Genomic DNA, 19,931 nt, shown 5'->3' on the forward strand with positions numbered 1-19,931 from the left:
TCCTCACAGAGTTTAAAAAGATTTTTTCCCCTTCCCTCACTTCCGGAATACCCAAAGGTGATCGAGCTTTGTGCTGCTCAAAATAGTAATCAAATCAAGAACTCTTCGTTAGCAGTAAGTCTTGTGTTAAGCATAAAAGCATCTCAGTTTGCTGCAAAACGATACATGAGCTGTGCAACTGCGTAACTTTTTAAAGTATATAAACCATGTAAATTAAAAAATAGCACACACTTAACATCTGCAGTATCTTAAACAATAGCAGGGGTTCTTTATGAAGTTCAACTTTCTACATGCTAAAGGAGCAGACAGGACTTCAGTGCTGTCCCAGCCTTGTGGCAGGTGTTTGCTAGTTCACCCAGAAGGGACCAATAATTAGACCAAAATACCAGTCCAAGATTTCTGTGCACAATGGCAACAGTTACTCTTAGCTCAATGATCTTAGAACAACCCCAAACAGCAGCCCAACTAATGTTTCTCAAGAAAAGAAAAAACAAAGTTTTAATGACTAGTATTGAGAGGTTGGGGCTGCAAAGCACATTTCTTTTTCTCTGGGACCAGTTTTGGAGATATGATGATCTGAGCTCCTGATTACAGTTTCCAGTGCTGAGAACTGCAAACACATGCAGAGCATAATCAAAGGTACAGTTAGTTAATTTTTCAGGAAAAAAATAAAAGTGGTATGTGCCACTGATTTTCCTAACTTAACCTTGTTCTTTTAGTTCCTTCCTGAGCTCTTCCAAAGTTTTCATTTCTTTTGAAGTGGTGCTATAAATAAATGCCACTCTGAATGACAGTCAGTCAACTCTTCCCACCTGATTCTATCGAAAGTCACATTAACCACAGCTGTAGCCCTCTGCCTCAGCAAAACCACCAGAATTCAAGTCCTTTCCAAAGTTGTAGTAACACTGTCTAAACCCTTGATCCCTAGGACATAACAGAGTATAATTGACTTGTCTTCTCAACTAAAAGCTGCAACAATCTGAGTAAAGGTTCTGTGTAGATCCCTCTCCCAAAGAGATGTACAGTTCCTTACTAGTTGATAAATAAAGTACTTCCTTTTCAAATCTTTCTGAAAATGATAGTGACATGCATTTCAAGTATTTTCTACAAAATTTTTCCCATGTGCAGAGATGGTAGAAAGATCTAATTGTTAACAGCTTTGAGGAAAAAAAAAAATCAAGAAAAAATCTGACACAGTAGTTCAAAAACATTAATATCAAGTTATGCTGCTCAAAGATCTATAAAACTGACAATTAGTCACGTTTAAAGAAGAGAATTCTTTAAAACTCTAGAGTTCTGTTGAAGAATTAATCTTTTCTCTATTTCAACTAGCTTTAAACAGACAAACGACTTAGATGTTTTCCTCACTTTCAGGGAAATTATATTCAAAGAATTTGATGAAAGCTGAGTAAAAAAGCCTCCCAAACCACACACTATACAGGACTTTTATGCCAAAAGTCAGAAGTTATTTAACTATCTTGTTTTACAAGCACCCTTTTCAACAAAATTAATTTGGAAAGAACAAGGATCCTACAAAATAAAATGTAAGGCACCCCAGCAAGAAGGGTGAGTAAGGTTCCTACTACTGCAGCAGCCTTGATTCTCTACAGAAAGATCCCAAATCTTTGTCTGGGCTTCTGAGAAAACTCAAGTCAAACCCTCTGGAAAGGACAGTAAAGCACATATAGCAATCATGCAATACTGAATGTACAAAGCTCTTCACATTCAGCTTATTTAACTAATCATTAGAACTAATTCTTCCTTATGGTAAATCCTCTCTGTCCTATGTAAATTTTTCTTGTATGGATGGTGAGGTAGGGATTAAAAGCAAGGTAAAGAGAGAGAACACAGAAAACCACTTCTAAATCCTAACACTCTTCTTCCAAGCCTTACAATAAAGTTTGAGCTGAGGAACAACAGGGCAGCAAAGAAGAGCTCAAACCCAATTGCTTCCATACACAAATCTCAGCATCACACCCCCACCCACACTGTTACTCTGATAAAATACTGAAACAGGTTCATTTAGAGACATGTGGATACCTCCAATTTGGATATTAGAAAATTCCAAAATTGCATTTACATATTATAGCAAAGGGTAGTTACTTTGCTATTTATTTACAAAGATAAAACCAAACCACTTAGTGTCTTATACAAAAAAATCTTTGCCTACAGAAACAACTCCTCCCAAAGGCAAGTTTTCTCTCTACTTACTCTGAGAAAAATAAAGTTCTACATCTTACATGGCAAAAGATAATGCCATAAGCATATCACATAAGCAAGAGAGAGAATGTATTTTTGTAACATAAGAAAAACAATACAATTTAGCCCAAAAAAATATTAGCAGGGTTGGGTTTTTTCAGAATATACCAGAGCATAAGAGTACTGTATAGTAAAATCAAGATGTTATCAAAAATTTCTGCTCAAGACAGCATTTATAGCATTTTATATACTCACTGTCCCAGAAAGCTGAAATTTTAATTTATGTTTCCAACTAGGCTTTTCAACTGGGTGACACTCAAGGTCCCAGAACTGGGAGTAATCCCCTTTATCTCTAGGTAAAAAGATTACAGCAACCTACAAAAGAAAGAGAAAAATTTTGCAGAAGATTATTAAAATACCCTGACATCTTTACAATTTTACCTGCAAAAAGTTATGGTTCAGCCAGCAGAAAATTTACACACTATAGAACATACATGCCACACGCAGGTGATCTTGCAGAAAACAATACAACTAAACAAACTAGTCCTCCTTTGCCTACAAGAGAAAACATTGGATGAAACAGGTTGCACAAGCAATTTCAAACAAAATTTGAGTTCAGCTAATCTGCTTTAAGCAAAGTCAGCAAGTGCTTGCACAATTACTTCTATTAGTAAAATTGAGGAAAAGGGGACCAGGAGGGGAAATACGTGCAGCTGAAAAACAGCGACACCTTCCTTCATCTGTCAACTAAGCTGTGAACAAATCTACTCCTCCGGTGCCAAGTCTGTAAGTACATTGTGCTACAATTCACTAGAAGGCCTGACATTTAAACTATCTTGCAAACTATGAATTTGATCATTCTTGAAGGTCACCTGTGTAACAAGGGTTTGTCTCCATAACGTGCTGTACCAGGTTAATTCAAGAATAAACTTGCATTGTTTTTAAAGTTGAGGTTGAGGGAAGAAAGAGAAGGAGAGCAGCAGATTAGAAGAGATCACTACAACTATATCTAATTAGCCATATATCATATCCACTGCAAAAAACAGCACATCATGGTAGCACTGTACCTTATCAGCTCCAGCCAAGAGCCTGACATGCCAATAAGGTAAACATTATTCAAATAGGCCTGAACTAGGATTGCTAAGGTAAGCACAACTGTTTAAATTCAAATAATGGTTTGCAATAATACATTGCAAACATAGTATATTCCATAATACTATGGAATTACTATGAAACTGGACAGGAGTAAGTTTTTCACTCTTGTAAATAGATTATGAATTGCATCTTCATAGAAATAATGTCATAACAATCCATGACAATTACAAGATAGGTGCTTATGAAAAGGAAGAGATAAAACTACACAGGAGAAGGTGAGAAAGGGAAGCCCCTTACAAACCCATATTCAGTATGTCCTTGGATGTGCTTTATAATTGTGGTTATGAAACCCTCTACTGGCCAGGAGATAAAACTGTAAGTCAAATGAAATCCAACTTTAGGAACAGACAACTGTTCTTAAAAAAGTATGACAGGAATGTTTCTAAGGAAGGAAAACCAGTTCTCACGTCACTTTCATAAGAACCCAACATTATTTGAGATTTTCTGCTGGACTTTTACAAAACATTTAAAACAATTTTCTGTTCTAAAATAATTTGGCCTTAAAAAACCCCCAACAGTAACACAAACCCACCATCAAGTTGAAATCAAACTACTTTGATTGCATGAATTCTTAGAATCAACTCAGCTGACATTATAACAGCTGAGATAAGCAGATACTGACTACCTGATACAGACTCCAGAATCCAATACTGAAAGTGCAACATTTAATCATTATCAGATAAAATTTATTTCTCATTTAAGATTCTATTTTACAGTTGAGATACACTACTATGCCCGAAATATTTATACATGTCAGTTTACCTTCTCTTGTCCATGAGCTTCAAGAGTACCAGAAACACGGGAACAGTTGAAAGCAGAGTAAGTAACCCTAAAAACACTACCACTTCCATCCACATCCTGCAAATAAAGGTATGAGTCAGATTCAGAAGGCGAAGAAAAAAAACAAAAAAACCAAACCAAACCAAAAACCCAAAAAAACACAATACACCCCCACACACCCTTGCAAAGGGCTGAGGAAAATACACCCAACCAAGCTGCTTTCAAGTAAACAAGTAATATTGACTCCCTAAAAGCAAATTAATAAAGACTGAAACTACTACATCTGTGCAGTCACCATGACTACTGATGCAGTTCAGAGGTGGTGCAGTGCCTGTAACATGACATACTCCATCTTATGGGGTAATGCTAAGAGTGCTATGTAACCATTTTTCATCATTTCATGAGAATGGACCACAACAATTCTAGCATAAAATCAAAATTATCATCACAGTATTTCAGACTACCAAAAAAGTAGGGAAGCTTTTACAAATATCAACAGTACAGCTACAGTAATTGCACAGGCAACAGCACTGTAATTAAAATATCCTTGATGTAATTCAAATTACCTGCAGAGATACAACATACAGCACACTTTCAGCAGCACAAGTCTCAAAACAAGGCAAGTCTAGCATTCCGGATCCAAAAAGAGACACCTGTCTTTCATGTGTGCTTGCTTACTTAATGCAATCTGGATGGTGATACTGTATGAGCACAAGCAAACTCTGTAAGCCACTAAATGAATTAGAAACTGCCTCACAGACCACTGAGTGATTCACAGTCAAGGAACCACATTGAGATGAAAAAGGAGGAAAACAATTTGCCAAGAGAAAAAAATTTTGTAATTGAGGTCATGCTCGAATATATACGCTTTCTTGAGAGGAAGCAAGAAGAGAGGAGTTAAAAAACCCCCAGAGATTTGCATAAAACTCCCAATGCAAGCATTCACTCACTTTAACATAAGGTGGTGCAAAAGATGACAAATTCCACTTCACATTTTCATCCCCTTTATTCTCCATTTCCAGGTAGCGCTCTGAAAGTAACAGATTAGTATACTAAATCTCTTTGTTCAAGTATCTCTAGGAGAAAGAGTTTAAGCAGGAACTATGTTTCTAGACAAACAAGTTTAATGGAAACAGTTTTCATGGTAACAACCCCAAGAGCAGACTCAAACAAAGCATGCTGTCTTAAAATTCCTGAAAGCTTATACAGAAGAAATTTGGAAGTTTTCTAGGGAAGAATCTTATTGATGACGCTTACAAGAAACACGGTGAAGCCTCAATCTCACCCTCGATAACCCTCCAACAATAATACATAGTCCTCTAAAAGAACCTGAAGCATATCAAAGAATGGTATGTCATTGTGTTGCTGATAGTTAGAAGTGAGGCTCTTATAAACCCAGAACATGACAAATAGCAGAGAGATCTAAGTCACCTCCAACAGTCTCACTTGATTGCATTCATGTTTTTGGCAGATACCTTCACACACCAGTATACAAAAAGAAACCAAAACCACCACACCACACACTAAAAACAGCTAAAAGATACCCAACACCCCCCACCAACATATTATTTGATCATTCAGAAACAAAAAACTCAGTATTCCAGTTTGGGACCAAATAAAATTGCACCAAAAAATCCATTCTCATCCTAGTATGGATTTGTTACTAAGCAAGAATTAACAGGACAAGATCATCTCAGTCTAGAGCAGCACTTTCAGAAGTTTAGCTGCATATATACATTATATAGGACATTTATTAAAAAAGGAAAGAAGTATTATATTACAACCCTATTCCATAATTTTAGCAAAAAACCTCCAGATATAATTGATAAATTAAGCTTTGAAAGATCTTAAGTCTGTTGGATGAAATGTAATGTCAATGAGTCATTAAGAAATCCCTCCTTATCTAGAAAAGTAAGTGCTACAAAAAAATCTGGTATCTAGATAACAGAATGACAGTTTCATAGAGTTACTTTGAGAATTTTAGGCATTACTGGAATTAAAAGTACAGACCGAGCATTTCAGACTCCATCACCAACAGTGTGCTCCTCGATCACTATGTACCAAGACAAGGACAAACAGCCTCAGAGCTGATAATCCCCCTGTTTTAAGGAAGAACATTTATTTCTCTGCTAAACACAGAAAGATTTACCTCACATCTTAGGGACATCAACACAGATGAGAATGGATCTACTCCAGAAGTGCATTGAGCCAAAAGAGCTTCAACTAGACGCAGTAACCTTAGAACGCTCTCTTTGCCCAGGCACAGTAGAGCTGCACTCATCACTTAAAAAACTGGCAGCTTACCTGTCTGTATGCAAATTTTTCTGTGGGAAAAAGGTGTGACTACTGTATAAGAAGAAAAAACAAATAAGAAAAAAAAACAACGAAAAAACCCAACATTTGAAACTGAAGACAGAAGGGGGGAACTAAACATTCACACTTATCAGACTAAAAGAACAAAATTAAAGTCAAGGCACTCAAGTTTCCAAACATGTAGTACAGTAAAAAAAATCTCTGAACACATGATATTACAGATGTTGTATTTAGTAAGTAAGCACTATTACCTGAGCTATGGCCAGGTCTTGTTTTAGGAAAAACAATGTTTCTGTTCTTTATCTCCATTTTTGTTAGAGGGAGCCTGGAGAGAGGCTTTTCCACATGAACAGTAGGATTTTCTGACTGTGGAGTAAATATATCACATCTTCTACATGGAAAGTCTGCTCCAGACACTCTGTGTGTGGTTGCCTCTTGAATATGCACTTTAACAAACTTTTGCACAATTTGGAGAAAAACAAAGTTTTAAACAGTGAATATTGATATATTAACAAGTGAAAACATTTATCTCTATTTACTTGAGCTGCAAGAGCTCATGCTCAGCTTTACATTCCAACAGAAGAAAGGTCTCCTATGTTAAATCAGGCCTTCTCCAGTCTCAAAAGCTAAAAGATTCTAAGACAAGTTTAACTCAAAAGAAAAGGAACACTTATTGAAAACTTGCTATCTACACATTTTAATTCAACGGGAATAATAATTTTAACTAGTTTAACTGACAACTCCTACAACATTCTCTGCTTGCAGAGAATGGAAACAGGGTTGCCTCATTCAGAATGAGCTTTATATTCATTTCTGCTACATAATTAGCACTTTAAAAAGTTTCAGTTAATGCTAGTAAAACCTTAGCATACTTTTTGCCGATTCGGATAGGTAGCAAATAAATGGCAAAAGCGTTATCAACTACCAGATCTCTTATAATTTGATTGGTTTTGCTGCATTCTCTACACTTGTCCTATTAGATTTCTTCAATCCTTTTCTCATATTGTAGAGCATAACGTAGTTAAATATGTGCGTAATCATCATTTCATTCTCAACAACTTCCCTGTTTGTTTGGTTTTTTTAAGGTAGCTTCCAACTGCTCACTTCCCTTCATGAAGAAGGAAAGCAGATACAGTGTTTTAACCTTCCAGTGTCTTATTTCTCTCTCTATGCATTGTTACAATTAACCCCAAATACATACTGGTTGTAAAAATAAAAAAAGAGGTCTCTTTCTTTGGGAGACATAACCAAGGAGTCCTTCTGCTTTTATACTGATGAAAGAAGAAACTGTTGGCTTTCTTAAATTTTATTTACATATCTTAATTCAATCAAGGAAAGGTCTTGGATTAAAATCCATGAGGAGCAAGAACCTGTTCTAGACCTTCTTTATCACAGACTTGTTGTCCAGAAGTTTAAGTTTACCTTATGGGAGGTCCAAAGAAGCTATGGTGACTTGTCCAATAACCTCTTTTGTCTTCTTTTATTTTAAAACACGACATAGACTACTTTTATGTGCATGTGTACATACATACACTTAGCATTTTAGAAAATGATGCCTAAGGCAGTGGTGGGTGTAGAGATGAAATTCTGTTGGCAATTCAGCTGAAGCATTCACAAAGTTTTTCTTCAGAGATGAATGAACTAAGAATCTCATTTTGCAAAACAGCATCTCTACTTCTATTCTTTTTTTTTTTTTTTTAAAGAGAACTTTACAAATTGGAATGAAAAATGGAAGTTGACTCATACCCAAAAGGTTTTAGCAACATTATTAGACCTTATCTGGCAAAGTAAAATAAACAGTTGCAATGTCAAGTCTCAAGTAAACCACGTACCTTTAGTCCATTAACACTATGGATATAGATTAGGCCACTCCAAGGAACTAATGAAGGCTTTGTGGCAAGTGTAGGATTAGGACTCACCAGAATTAGTGCACTGCTCCTAATGAAGAAAAAAACCAAAGCCAGCTAGCATGATCCTCATGTTCCTCATGTTAGAATGAGTGTCTACAACAGATCTCACTACACATCAAAAAAGGATGCACTTCTAGGATAGCAGATAAGTGAAGATGCTCTAGAGATAGTTAAATTTAAGGTATTCAGATATCCAATATATTACTGAGCTTTAGTAGCCAGAAATTTAATGCTAACACATTTAATAAATCTGTCATTGATGGTTTTATAAGGGTCAAAGGGGAAAAAAATAAATCTTATCTATTGTTAAACATATACAACCAGACAGACCACATAAAGTAGATATGTAATTATATGTTTCAGGAAAAAAAACTTCAATACTAGTCAACAAGGGAATGTTGGTGTTCAAACAAAGTATACTGCACAAATTGCATTTCAAGAATTTTTTTAACTAATTCTAGTTTTAGAGAAGCAGATTGCTTTCCTTCCTCCCTTACAGAACTGATCCTGGAAAAAAAAGCGTTTCAGTTTTATCAATGCTTTCTGTAGTTATCTAGAGTAGAAGACATAGAAGAGTCAAAAATCAAGTAGCAGTAGTAATGAAGTCAGGCAGTCATTTAACCAGTGAGAACAAATTTTGGTATATAGTGTTCCATACTCTGTGCTAGATTCATTTAAATAAAGGGGAGAAAGTTAAGTACTGAAGTATTTGAAAAATAAGTACAAAATCATTGAAGTAAAGGTCATTAGTTGTATGTGCACAAAAACACTCAAGCTACACCTGAAGAATTAGCTTAATATGCCATTAGCACAGCACTTCACATTTGAAAAATTTAGCGTAGGAACAAGATGAGTTCCAAAATCATCGTCACAATATGACCATCTCTACAAACTTCAACTAACAGATGTTAACGGTCTTAAATATCAAATCTGGATACTGGTATTTCCTTAAAGAATTCTGAGACTCTTTTTGAATTTTAGCAGTTTTCAGAATCTTTTCAGTCACACTTACGGTTCTCTCTCATGTACAACTGTGTTCATGAGAATATGCTCTCTTAAGTACACACAGTACCTGTTACCAGAAACCATTCCACTGCCTTTGCTCCTAACCAGCTTGTCTTGGACATTTACTGCAAACTTCTCACAGAAATCCAACTTGCATGGGGTCACAAACCACATCTCTCTCAGAAGAGACATGTCAACCTAAAGACATAACCTTTGAGAACTTTTATTGCTATGGAAAGGAAAGGAGCCTAGGGAAGAAACATTTTCCAAAGGTGGCTCTTGCAGCCTTTGGAGATTCCAACAGTTCCCACTCCAAAAGTGCAATTCCTTTCCCAGCACTTACCAATACTCTCAACACTGAGGCACAGCAACATTATCAGAGGTTAGCTTCAGCTCATTTCCACAAGAAATCCCTTGGAATGGTACCAAATTCAGTAGGGACCCAGGTTTTTGATATTCCACATTCAGGCAGGTTAGAGATTTCCTTTAGCTCATTCCACAGAAGTTAAGGGGTTTAGTCAAGATGAAACAGAGTGTGATCTGTTTGCTCTAGCATGACAGTCAGTCCTTGATCCCTAGGACCTTCTTTCACCCTCACTGAGAAATCAGACCTTCTCCTTTCATGGTCTAACTCAGTTCAAGAATTCCATTGGCTCCAGCCATTGCAGTGCATTGTATAAAAGATCCTGGCTGGATGACTGCTCTTGGCACTGCAGGGACATGGTCATGAAAAACAGAAAACTGGGCAAATGCAGCTTGCTGTGCTTAAGTCAGCTGTTCCCACGGATCTGTTTCCTACTTGTGGACCTCTGTTCTTGATCCAAACTAGTTACTTGGACCCAACATGTGAGAATTCAGCCCACTCTTTTCCAATGAAGAGAACACATTTTAAAATTCTGCATTGCAAGAAAACTGCTTGCAGAAGGCCCTTTAATACCCTCTTTTTAAGAAATCATTCCACAGATAGTCCTGAATGTAGGGTATGAGACACTCAAAACATCCTTACTTTCACAGCTACTGGGTAGTTGTTCATTGTTACATCTTTAAGACCGTTTGTTCTTGGCACTGATTGAATCTGCAACGAGGTAGATACCCTAGCCCTTCCACGGAGCCCTATTTATTTTTTTCTCACTAATGATGAAAGTTTCCCAGCAATTTACATCTATCTGAATATGAAATTAAGTGTTTAAATACTATCAGTGATGCAGGACTGAAGAGAAGTATGTTTGGGCAAATGTCCTCAAATTTAAAGCAACTACTTAAATACAACTCTGAAAGTAAAACCTATTGTTACTGTGGGAGACTTTTTTTTTTTTTTGGAAGACGAGTCTAATAACAGAGTCTTAAAACTTTTTCTGAACTGACCTTAAAAATCACCATAAATTTAGAAGGGAGAGGTGGGCAGAACTTTCAAGTGTTAATTGTGAAAGTCTTTGCTGGCATCTGTGAAAAGTCTCATACACATATGCACTGATATTATGATTACTGTGCCAAAATACTGCTAATTAAGACATGGGCAAGCAGACACTGGCTTGTCATTATTTTCATACCTTTCATTATTTCATTGAGAAGCCAAAGGTTGAATGGCAAAACCCAGTTTTGTCAAAATACAAAAAAAAAAAAATAAAATATCCCACAGTCAAGTTCTGAGGAATATCAGCATTTTATAAGAACTGCTATTTTGGGGGTTGTTTGTTGCGGGAAGGGAGGAAGTCTTTCTTGTTTTTAAACACCCAGGTAACTTTTAAACAAAAAACTATTGCAAAAGGAGATCTTAAAATCTTCAGCTTCAATGAACACCCAGCTCCTGAAAAGTTATGCAATAATAATAATAATAGCACTTTCAGGCATAGAAAATTCCTGGCATCCACGTGGGTGACAGAAGAACACTCTCTATATACAGAACCATAAAAGGGTAAGGTCCTAAAATATAAAAGCTAGATTTGTGTGCTGGTTGATAAAAAGATTAACCTTGCACTAAAATACTTAGTTTCAGGGCATAGTCTAAGCAAACTAAAGTAAACTCCTAAATTAACTACATTCCTAAACTAATTAAAAATAAATTCCTCCAAAACCTCCTCACACTTTCACACGTAAAGGAACTTATAGAAAGAAACTTACTCTGGTTCAACAACTCCACGTTGTGGGGTTATAGTAAGGCAGTGAGCTGGCCAGGAAAGCTCAAATGTCAACATTCTGTTGGAATTGTTGACAACTTGCACCTGTCTAGTATCCGCTGTTCCACCTGTAATACAAAAAAAAAAAAAAAGGTAGTACAAAAATTCAGAAAAATGCCCAATAGAGAGAGATGCACCAATTAAAATATTTTCTGCCCTAATTTTACCTTTGCAATGCTTTAAAAATCTTCATAGGTATGCAGTGCATACCATATGTACACACACACGGAGCACACAACCTCTGACAATTGAACCAAAACTATGTTCAAACCAAGTTTACTGTTTAGATATGAACTACTGCAGAAGATTACTAGCCAAGTCATGTTTCCAAACACAGTATGCAGTACAGTTATCTGAATACCACAGTGGCCAATTCTATTCTATTCTTTAAAAAATACTTACCAATAGAAGGACACGTCAAAGTCAAACAGTCAGGTTTAACAGCCCAAATCTGTTGAGTGTCTGATTTATTCCGAACCAGATCATTAGTTTTTACAGATACTGAAGGACCCTGAGGTCCCTTAACAGGAAGAACATCCAGAGTTGCATTGGTATGTCTGACAACGTTCTCAAACCTGAAAATAAGATTGTATTAAAAACGGTAATAAAAATAACTTATGAGTAATTATAATAGCCTACTCCTAGTATTTCTTAAAATTTTTATTATTTATAAAAGACAATGTTCTTTACATGGGCCTTCAATGTAATTCAATTCTCCATTATTAAGTAAAAAATAATTCAGCACTTATATAATGACACAGCTTTTTCACAGAATGTTTGGAAGTGGAAGGCCCCATTTAGAATGAAAGGTATTAAAATAAACAGTTATCTTCAGGAGATAATAATGTAAAATAATTTGAATAAAACAGGTATAGAGGAAACAAGTACCACAGGGAATAAGTCAATGCAAGTTGTGTTTCACAGAGTGCTGTGCAACACATGCTGGAGGTCAGGAGGAACCTCTGGAGATCACCTAATCCTGACATTGCTGCCCAAAGGAGAGTCAGCTACAGCAGAACATTGATCAGTCAGTTTTTTAATTACTTCACAGATGAAAACTTTTCAGCCTGTCTGGGCAACCAGATCCAGTGTTTAACCAGTGTTTAAGCCAGAAGAAGTTACATACATATAGTTAGTAACTGTAGCTACCTGTCCAATTCCAAATGACGTCCAGGAGAGTGCTGATCATAAGTGGAATATCCAACCACAGAAAGGATAACCTTTTGCATATTTGCATAGAAAAGACAGATATCATTTGTCTCCCGTGGGATATCACATACTAAAAATGAGAGTAATAGAGCAAATCTAATAAGAACAAATCTATAATACCCAGAAATTACACAACAGAGATTTAGGACAAAGACCTAGTTAATAATCTGTCAGCTAGGATATCCAAGATCATTCAAAAATTACTTCCTGCAAGATCAGTTATCAGGCATAATTCAATATTAACATCAAATTTAATACTTAAATCCAAATACGCACGAATTTTAACTTTTTTATTATAAGATAGATCTTTTCCACCTGTACACAAATGGTATATACTAATTATTAAAGTTAGGTTTTATCTTTTACCCTCACAATAAGACCATTACATTCCTAAGGCTTCACAGAAAGAGATTCAGTTTTAGAGAATTATTCAGTCTATTCAATCTAACACCAAAAGGTCAGGAACATAAGAGCATGATGTAAAAATAACCAAAAGTTTCATTAAAATGTTTAATAGTCAAGTTTTCTCCTTTGCTTTGAGTCATTTAATGCTGAACAAGTAGAATGAAGTGACCATTTCTCAAAGGATACATTTGTCTCAACTGGTATTTCCTTTGCTACTTAGTAGATACCAGGGACAATTAATATTGTATACAGCTACTACAACTGAGCTACAGATAAGACAGATGAACATCTCTTGTAGACTAGTGTTTTTAGTTAGAATTTAAATGCATCCAGAAACTTGTTAACAAAGCTGTCTTGCAAAACGGTGTCTAGCAGAATGTGTTTTTTTGGAAGAAATAATTTATTTATTCTATCATATACATGAAAATTCAGACTGAAAGTATATTCTTTCTTTAGGATGACCATTATTTCTACTCTAAAGTGTCTTTTATTCCCTTTCCCACCCTCCAATGGAATTTCCTTGAGTTCAAGAAATCCCAAATTTCAAATAACCCATTAAAATATTTAACACTTAGAGTCTATCTCATTTTCATCAACTCAAAATATCAAAATGGCTAGTTTATGGTATCATTAAGCTAAAATGCCAAGGTCACACTGCACACAATTCCAGACCCAAAGTGTCAGACCCAAATCACAGCATACAAACAGCACGATGGTGCCACCCTCACAATCACGACACACAAAACCGATTTTATACAAACGTTTAAGCGTTATAAAATAGCAAAGTACATCATATGACACCTAGAAATGGGCAAGAGGATCTGGCAAACACTACTTGATAAGCATTCTTTCCCTCCTCTTTAACGATACGTCCATATGCAGACAAGATGTTAACACGCTTTGGAAACTAAATTAATTTTGACAACCTAACTACTGATGTCACGAAACCTTTCAGGTTTAGAACAAAAAGTTCTGCTTTAGAATAAAAAGTTGTTGAGATGTTAAATAGCAACAACCACTGCCTCTGTTCAGTTAGTCATTGAAGCATACTTTAATAACTAGAAACATATTAGATCGGAATGCAAAGGATGTCTGATTAGTGCAGCAACCCACATTAGTGTTAGGGAGTAACTGAGTCTGGCAGCCTCGCAGACCTGCCACAGGTCCAACCAGTAGCAAAGCTGAGCACATATTCCCAGTAAGCAACTCAAGAGCCAGAGCCAGTCAACAGAGACCAACACAGACAGAGACACTCGGCAAACATAAACAGCACCAACGGCCTCATCCTGCTTCCCTCTCTGCTGCTCAGGATGAAGACTCAGGACTGGGAACATACAGGTACAACAAGGATCCTCCAGTTGCTGGCCCTAGACCACACCACACTGATGGATCAAGCAAGCAGACTAGTGAAAATCTGACACCACACTATTTCAAACACTAACGCTAGTGTGCAATTTCTTAATTTTTTTTTCAAATACCTCTGTGGATTAAAGCACAAAAAAGAAAAGGCACTACCAAAACTAGGGATCCAACCTCACGTTAATGCAACCCTTAGAGCCAAGACATCCTATTCTTCGAGCTTTTATCAGCATCATCTCTTTAACAATCTTTCATTTAAAAGGGGCAAAAAGAAAAAGAAGCATTTAGATTTGAAAAAAATAACTTACTTTTCAACTAAAAGATAGCACCTTACAGAAGAGAAAAAAATCCTATTTCTTAATTCCAGGTACTACTATTAGTTCCTGCAAAATATTAGACTTATAAGAATATGTAGTAAAAAACAATTCTGTAGATATTCCCACTGAAAAGTCAGTGAAAAATAACCTGTGTAAAATAAGATTGTACTATTCACACCAGACATCACTGGGTGACAAGAAGATAAGGAAGGGCTTGAAATTTGTATTATTGTTAAAATAATAACTAAGATTATATATATATATACATATAACTAAAATAAATACTAAGAGTTAATCTTCCAGCACTTCTCCTTGAAGGCATATTTGCAGTGTTGTACAAGTCTGTTTCCTGGCTTTTTTTATAACAATGGTCTTCACCTCAAATTAATTGACTGAGTAAAGAAAGAATACATAAGAGAGCTGTATTTCACAAAGTCAGGAAAGTATGCCCTCAAAAAGAGACAAAAAACTCCACTAAGATTCAAGAAGAGGGTCTTGTTTTCTACAGAAAGGACAAAAAAATTAAGCTACCATTAGCAAAACTCTCACAGTAAGGCAATAAGAGATAAACAAGGATGCCTAGACTCTAACACTGGCTTAAAACTTCAGCTGGACAGGGAGAGAAAACACAATGAAACTCTGCCCAATATATCTGTCCAAACTGAGAATTTTATTTCTACGTTTATAAAGAAAAATAGCAAAAAAGTAACTAGGACTCAAGCCAAAAGCACATTTCCCACCCAAAAACAAATATCACATTTTTCTTTTAAGAAGTTATAGGCTTACCTTCTGTCACAAGCTGCTCCCCTTTAAATTCTTCATCAAATACAATGTTTCTTAATAAGCTGTTTTCTGGAATTATGTGTTTTTCTATCTCAGGTTTATACCTCACAGCTCTGTTAAAGACAGAAAGAAACAGGAGTCATTAAATTACAAAAAGTACTAGAAACAACAGTTTGAAAAGATTGATAAGATTGGTAAGAATCCAGCATAATTTTCACTCAATCATTTCTTGACTACACCAAACTCAAATCTGCGAGCATTCGTTTGAAACTGAAGTCTTTTCACAATCTTAAAATGGTTAAAGAAATACCTACTCTATTGCTGCAGAGTAAAGGAAAACACTGAAATAATGGTTACCACGTGTTTGTCTTTCCATGATACTTGTTCTCTGCTGTCAGTCATACCTCCCTAGATTTCTGCTAAGTACATTAGGCATTTGAGTGATGCTTCAATCACCACAGGAAGCAGAGAATGCTATTTTGGTTACAAGTGAAAGCCTTTTAAGAGGAAAAATTCACTAGTCAATGTCAGAGTGGCAGCAGGTGCCAGCCAACAGCAGGAACACAGAGCCAAGGAGCATGACTGCCAAAAGGATAGAAAAGACTGGGAGGCACAAGGATATAAATAGTCCTGGGAAAAATGGGAAGCTGCAGGTCAGCAAGAGGAAACCTGGCACTCAGATAGGGTCAGAGCCATGGAAGGGGAAAGAATATCTCAGCACTGCTAACTCTCAGTTCTAAGCTACTTACCAGGCTGCTGACTATATATAATACTGGAGTGAAAAACTTGAGGCACGAGTTGGCAGAATAGGCAGAGTACGCATTTCACATTCCTGTCCCTAAGTCCCAAATCATGTTCTTATTCTAGAGCACAATTACAGAATGGGGTTTAACTGCCTTAGAGTACTCTGTCATCACAAGAAATACACATCTCTTTTAAATAATTAGGCAGATTTCAGAGAACCTCCCACCAATAAACAACCAGCTAGACCACTGTTTTCAAGAACAAAACACCATGCCTGCTGACTAATAAAATCAACAACAAATCATTTCGCTCACATACCAACATCCAGAATCTAAACAGAAAACGTTTCCAACACTACCTATGTAGTTGCATTGGGCTTCTAAATGGGTTTTCTGTTGATCTATAGATCAAAACTTTTCCCTAAATACTTCCGCCTTTGGAGAATTCCATGATAGTGAACACTGCCTCATACATAAGAGTCCAGGATAGTGAGAATTGCCTTACACAAAAGAGTTTATACAAAAATTAGGAACAAGCATATTCTAAGATATCTGAAATAAACCAGTTTCCTATTAAGGTCAGAAATGCAGCTACGCCGTGAGCTTTTTGTTTAAAGTCATGCAGGTAAATTCAGCTATGTTTAATACCTCATTTTGATAACAATATATACAATGACTTTCACACACTGTCAGGCAATCATATTTAAAAGCCATCATGAAATAATGCTGTTCTGAAGTTTTGCACTGAATTATGTTTATCAGCACCTTAGTGCTCTATGCTGTCCTATCATTCTGCATTACACTCTAGACAGCACCACTCGAAGACTGCCACTTAAGTCATTACAAGCAGAATTTGCCCTTTTTGTGTGTGTGAGTCATACAAAATGAAATTCAGAGTAACACAGCCTCTATTTAAGATCAGTAAAATATTTGCTACAAGTTCCCTTAGTGTGTTACGAGCATATGTGGATGTTATTTCCCTCAAACACACATCTACTCAAATACTGTCTTCGTCAACAGAATTCAGCAAACCAAGACGCGAACCTTGTTCAAAACTTAATTCAGTACTATTCCTTTTATGAGCCTTTTCTTTCAAAACTGAAGTTACATATGTATTGCAAAGAGATACCACACAAATCTCTTTTGATACAAAAAAGAAAACATACCCCCAAAACCCAAGACACTTGAATTCAAGAATGGTAAAAGAATAAAACTCTTAACTAGGATTGTAGCTACAGTATGTAAGCAAAGACAAATGAATAAACCAAACCCCTCATCAACAACTTACAGATGTAACACCTAATAGATCTTTCCATATCATCACTGTCTTTCAGTTTGTTCTTGCTATTTTGGGAAGCATGTTAAGACCATACTTGTGGCAGCACACACGTCTAGTTCTAACTTCTTATTAAAACATCTGTCACAATAGCAAAGCACATCTTACCTGCGATACTGCTGCCTAGAAACTTCATCTCCACAAAAAAAAAATACTGTTGATACCAGCATGTTTGTTGTATGGAATGTTTCCTTTGGATTCCATGTTACAGTAACCACCTGATAAAACAAATAGACAACATACTCAGGAAAAAAAAATCTTATTGTTAGTATGAATGTTTGGAATATGAGTCAACAAATTACTGCAATACAAGTGAAACAGGACTTAATAAAAGTTAGGTGAGATTTTAATACAGAACTAGTCAGATATTTTCATTGATCATACTTATTTTCATTTTAATTAATACAATCTGCTCAGAATCAAGTACTGTACTTACTTCGTGTGTTCCTTCTCTTAGTACAAACTTCTCTGGAGACACAACCACCACTTGAGGATCCATCACTGTTTTGGTCTGTACGTTTGCCAAGCACAGTGCTCTAACATAGGCAGCCCGAGCCCCCGTGTTTCTGACGTGGAAGGAAGCTTTCCGCCGTCTTGCCGACAGTAATCCATCCAGGGTGACCATGTAACTATGTGACAACTTTTTAACGTTTTCTAAAATTATATTGCTTGTTCCTCCATATCCAGACAATGGTATCTGGGAGAGAAAACAAAAAAAAAACCACCACAAAAAAAAAATAAAATAGTAAAACTTTCATACAACTATGGAAAACTACATAAAGTTACAGAAAAACAAATGACAGTGTTTAAAATGTGAACTGAAAAGACTCTGCATGAACTAGAAAGGCCTACATCTCTATTCCATCTTTTTCAAGTTCTACTTAAAGTTCATTGAAGGTCTATTTATAGAACAAGACAAGTTCAGATTTTTTGCTACTTTGAGTTAAAATCTTAGGCTATTTTTAATATAGTACATAAAACATTTCTTCTTCCTTCACAAGGAAAAAAAATGCATGCAAAGTTGACACTAATGTTCCAACTGTGAAATTTAGTGCCTGTACAATCTTCAACAAATGTACAGATACCCATAGTGTGTACCTTGAAGTTTCAGGGATTTGACAGAAACAGCTATTAAGTGCTAGATTTTAATTATGAAAAATGTACATTTAAAATTATTAGAAGTTAGGCTGGGACTCTTACAGTAAACTTAATTCCTGGCTGTGATCGAATGCCCAGCTGTTTGATTTCCAGCTTTGCAAAGCAGCAAGTTACTCGAGTAGGTGTAAACATCAAGTATATGTTAGTATCTTCTTTGGGACGGATTTTGAGTTCCCAATGACTAGTGAAGCGTTCTTCTGATCCAAATATACTTTGCAGCTATAAAAATGAAGACATTAGAAGTGACTAGAACAAGAAAAACACATAGCAGCAAAACTTACTGCACTAGTAACTCAAAATTAACTTCTTCGAAATACAGATTAACTCAGTTAATGGCATATATTTAAAGATGCAATGAAAAAGACAACGAAGCCCAAGATACTCTATATTCCCACAAGGAGCATGTCAATGCCTCTCAGTTTAGACAGTTTTTTGTCTTCAATCCCCAGTATGGTAGCGCTGAACCTTACCAGCACTACGCGCATTCTCTTTCAGTTTAAGATTTTAGATCTAAAAAAATGTGAACATTTGAGGGAAAATGGGGATAGAAACACATGTGAACTACAAAAAAAAAACAAAACTTTTAGATACAGTAATTCCCAAAGGCTCATTCCAGTTTCTCTGTCTTTGCCTCGACTCCCTCCTACAGGAGGGGTCACTGATGGTTCACTCCACCAAGCATTGACTCTGCTGTGACACAACAGCTTAAAGAGCTGTAAGCTGAGCTCCAGTTTGCAGCAGCACTCTGCAGTTCCCAAGATTGCCAGTGTAGCTTAAACTCTGCTACTATGTTCATCTTGGCAGTCTCAGAACAAATATATGGGCTACTAATACTTCAGGGTAAACACAGCCTGATAACTGTCAAACACTGAAGTGAAATTTTAATGACAGCCACCTGAAAGCAGTCTTGATCCTGGCCTCTTATTAACAGTCTTAAATGCTGGGTCACAGATGGAGAGTCATTTCTTAGAGTTAACTTCTTCTGTCTGAAAAAGATGTTTAGTTAGATTTTACAGCAAATACAAATTAACTACATGTATTTATTCATGGAAACAAATGAGACAGTAAATTTTGAAGTAATT

General features: G+C 36.1%; 1 protein-coding gene across 2 annotated transcripts in view; it reads right to left on the reverse strand.

Moving 5' to 3' along the window:
* CEP192 (centrosomal protein 192) overlaps window positions 1-19,931 on the reverse strand; it is a 62,770-nt gene that overhangs the window by 8,761 nt on the left and 34,078 nt on the right. For both annotated transcript variants that reach the window (XM_051772561.1, XM_051772571.1), the window contains exons 28-40: window positions 19,745-19,835; window positions 18,892-19,068; window positions 18,128-18,388; window positions 17,800-17,909; window positions 15,616-15,725; window positions 12,689-12,818; window positions 11,942-12,114; window positions 11,484-11,607; window positions 8,280-8,385; window positions 6,699-6,903; window positions 5,085-5,164; window positions 4,117-4,212; window positions 2,455-2,574 (exon numbers count right to left, since the gene is read on the reverse strand). In XM_051772561.1, coding sequence (XP_051628521.1) covers window positions 2,455-2,574; window positions 4,117-4,212; window positions 5,085-5,164; window positions 6,699-6,903; window positions 8,280-8,385; window positions 11,484-11,607; window positions 11,942-12,114; window positions 12,689-12,818; window positions 15,616-15,725; window positions 17,800-17,909; window positions 18,128-18,388; window positions 18,892-19,068; window positions 19,745-19,835 — 1,783 coding nt within the window. The remainder of the gene's footprint in view (window positions 1-2,454; window positions 2,575-4,116; window positions 4,213-5,084; window positions 5,165-6,698; window positions 6,904-8,279; window positions 8,386-11,483; window positions 11,608-11,941; window positions 12,115-12,688; window positions 12,819-15,615; window positions 15,726-17,799; window positions 17,910-18,127; window positions 18,389-18,891; window positions 19,069-19,744; window positions 19,836-19,931) is intronic.

Source organism: Manacus candei, unplaced genomic scaffold, assembly GCF_025592945.1.
Source record: "Manacus candei isolate 608988 ecotype Guabito, Panama unplaced genomic scaffold, ASM2559294v1 h1tg000008l, whole genome shotgun sequence".
NCBI classification, from domain to species: domain Eukaryota; kingdom Metazoa; phylum Chordata; class Aves; order Passeriformes; family Pipridae; genus Manacus; species Manacus candei.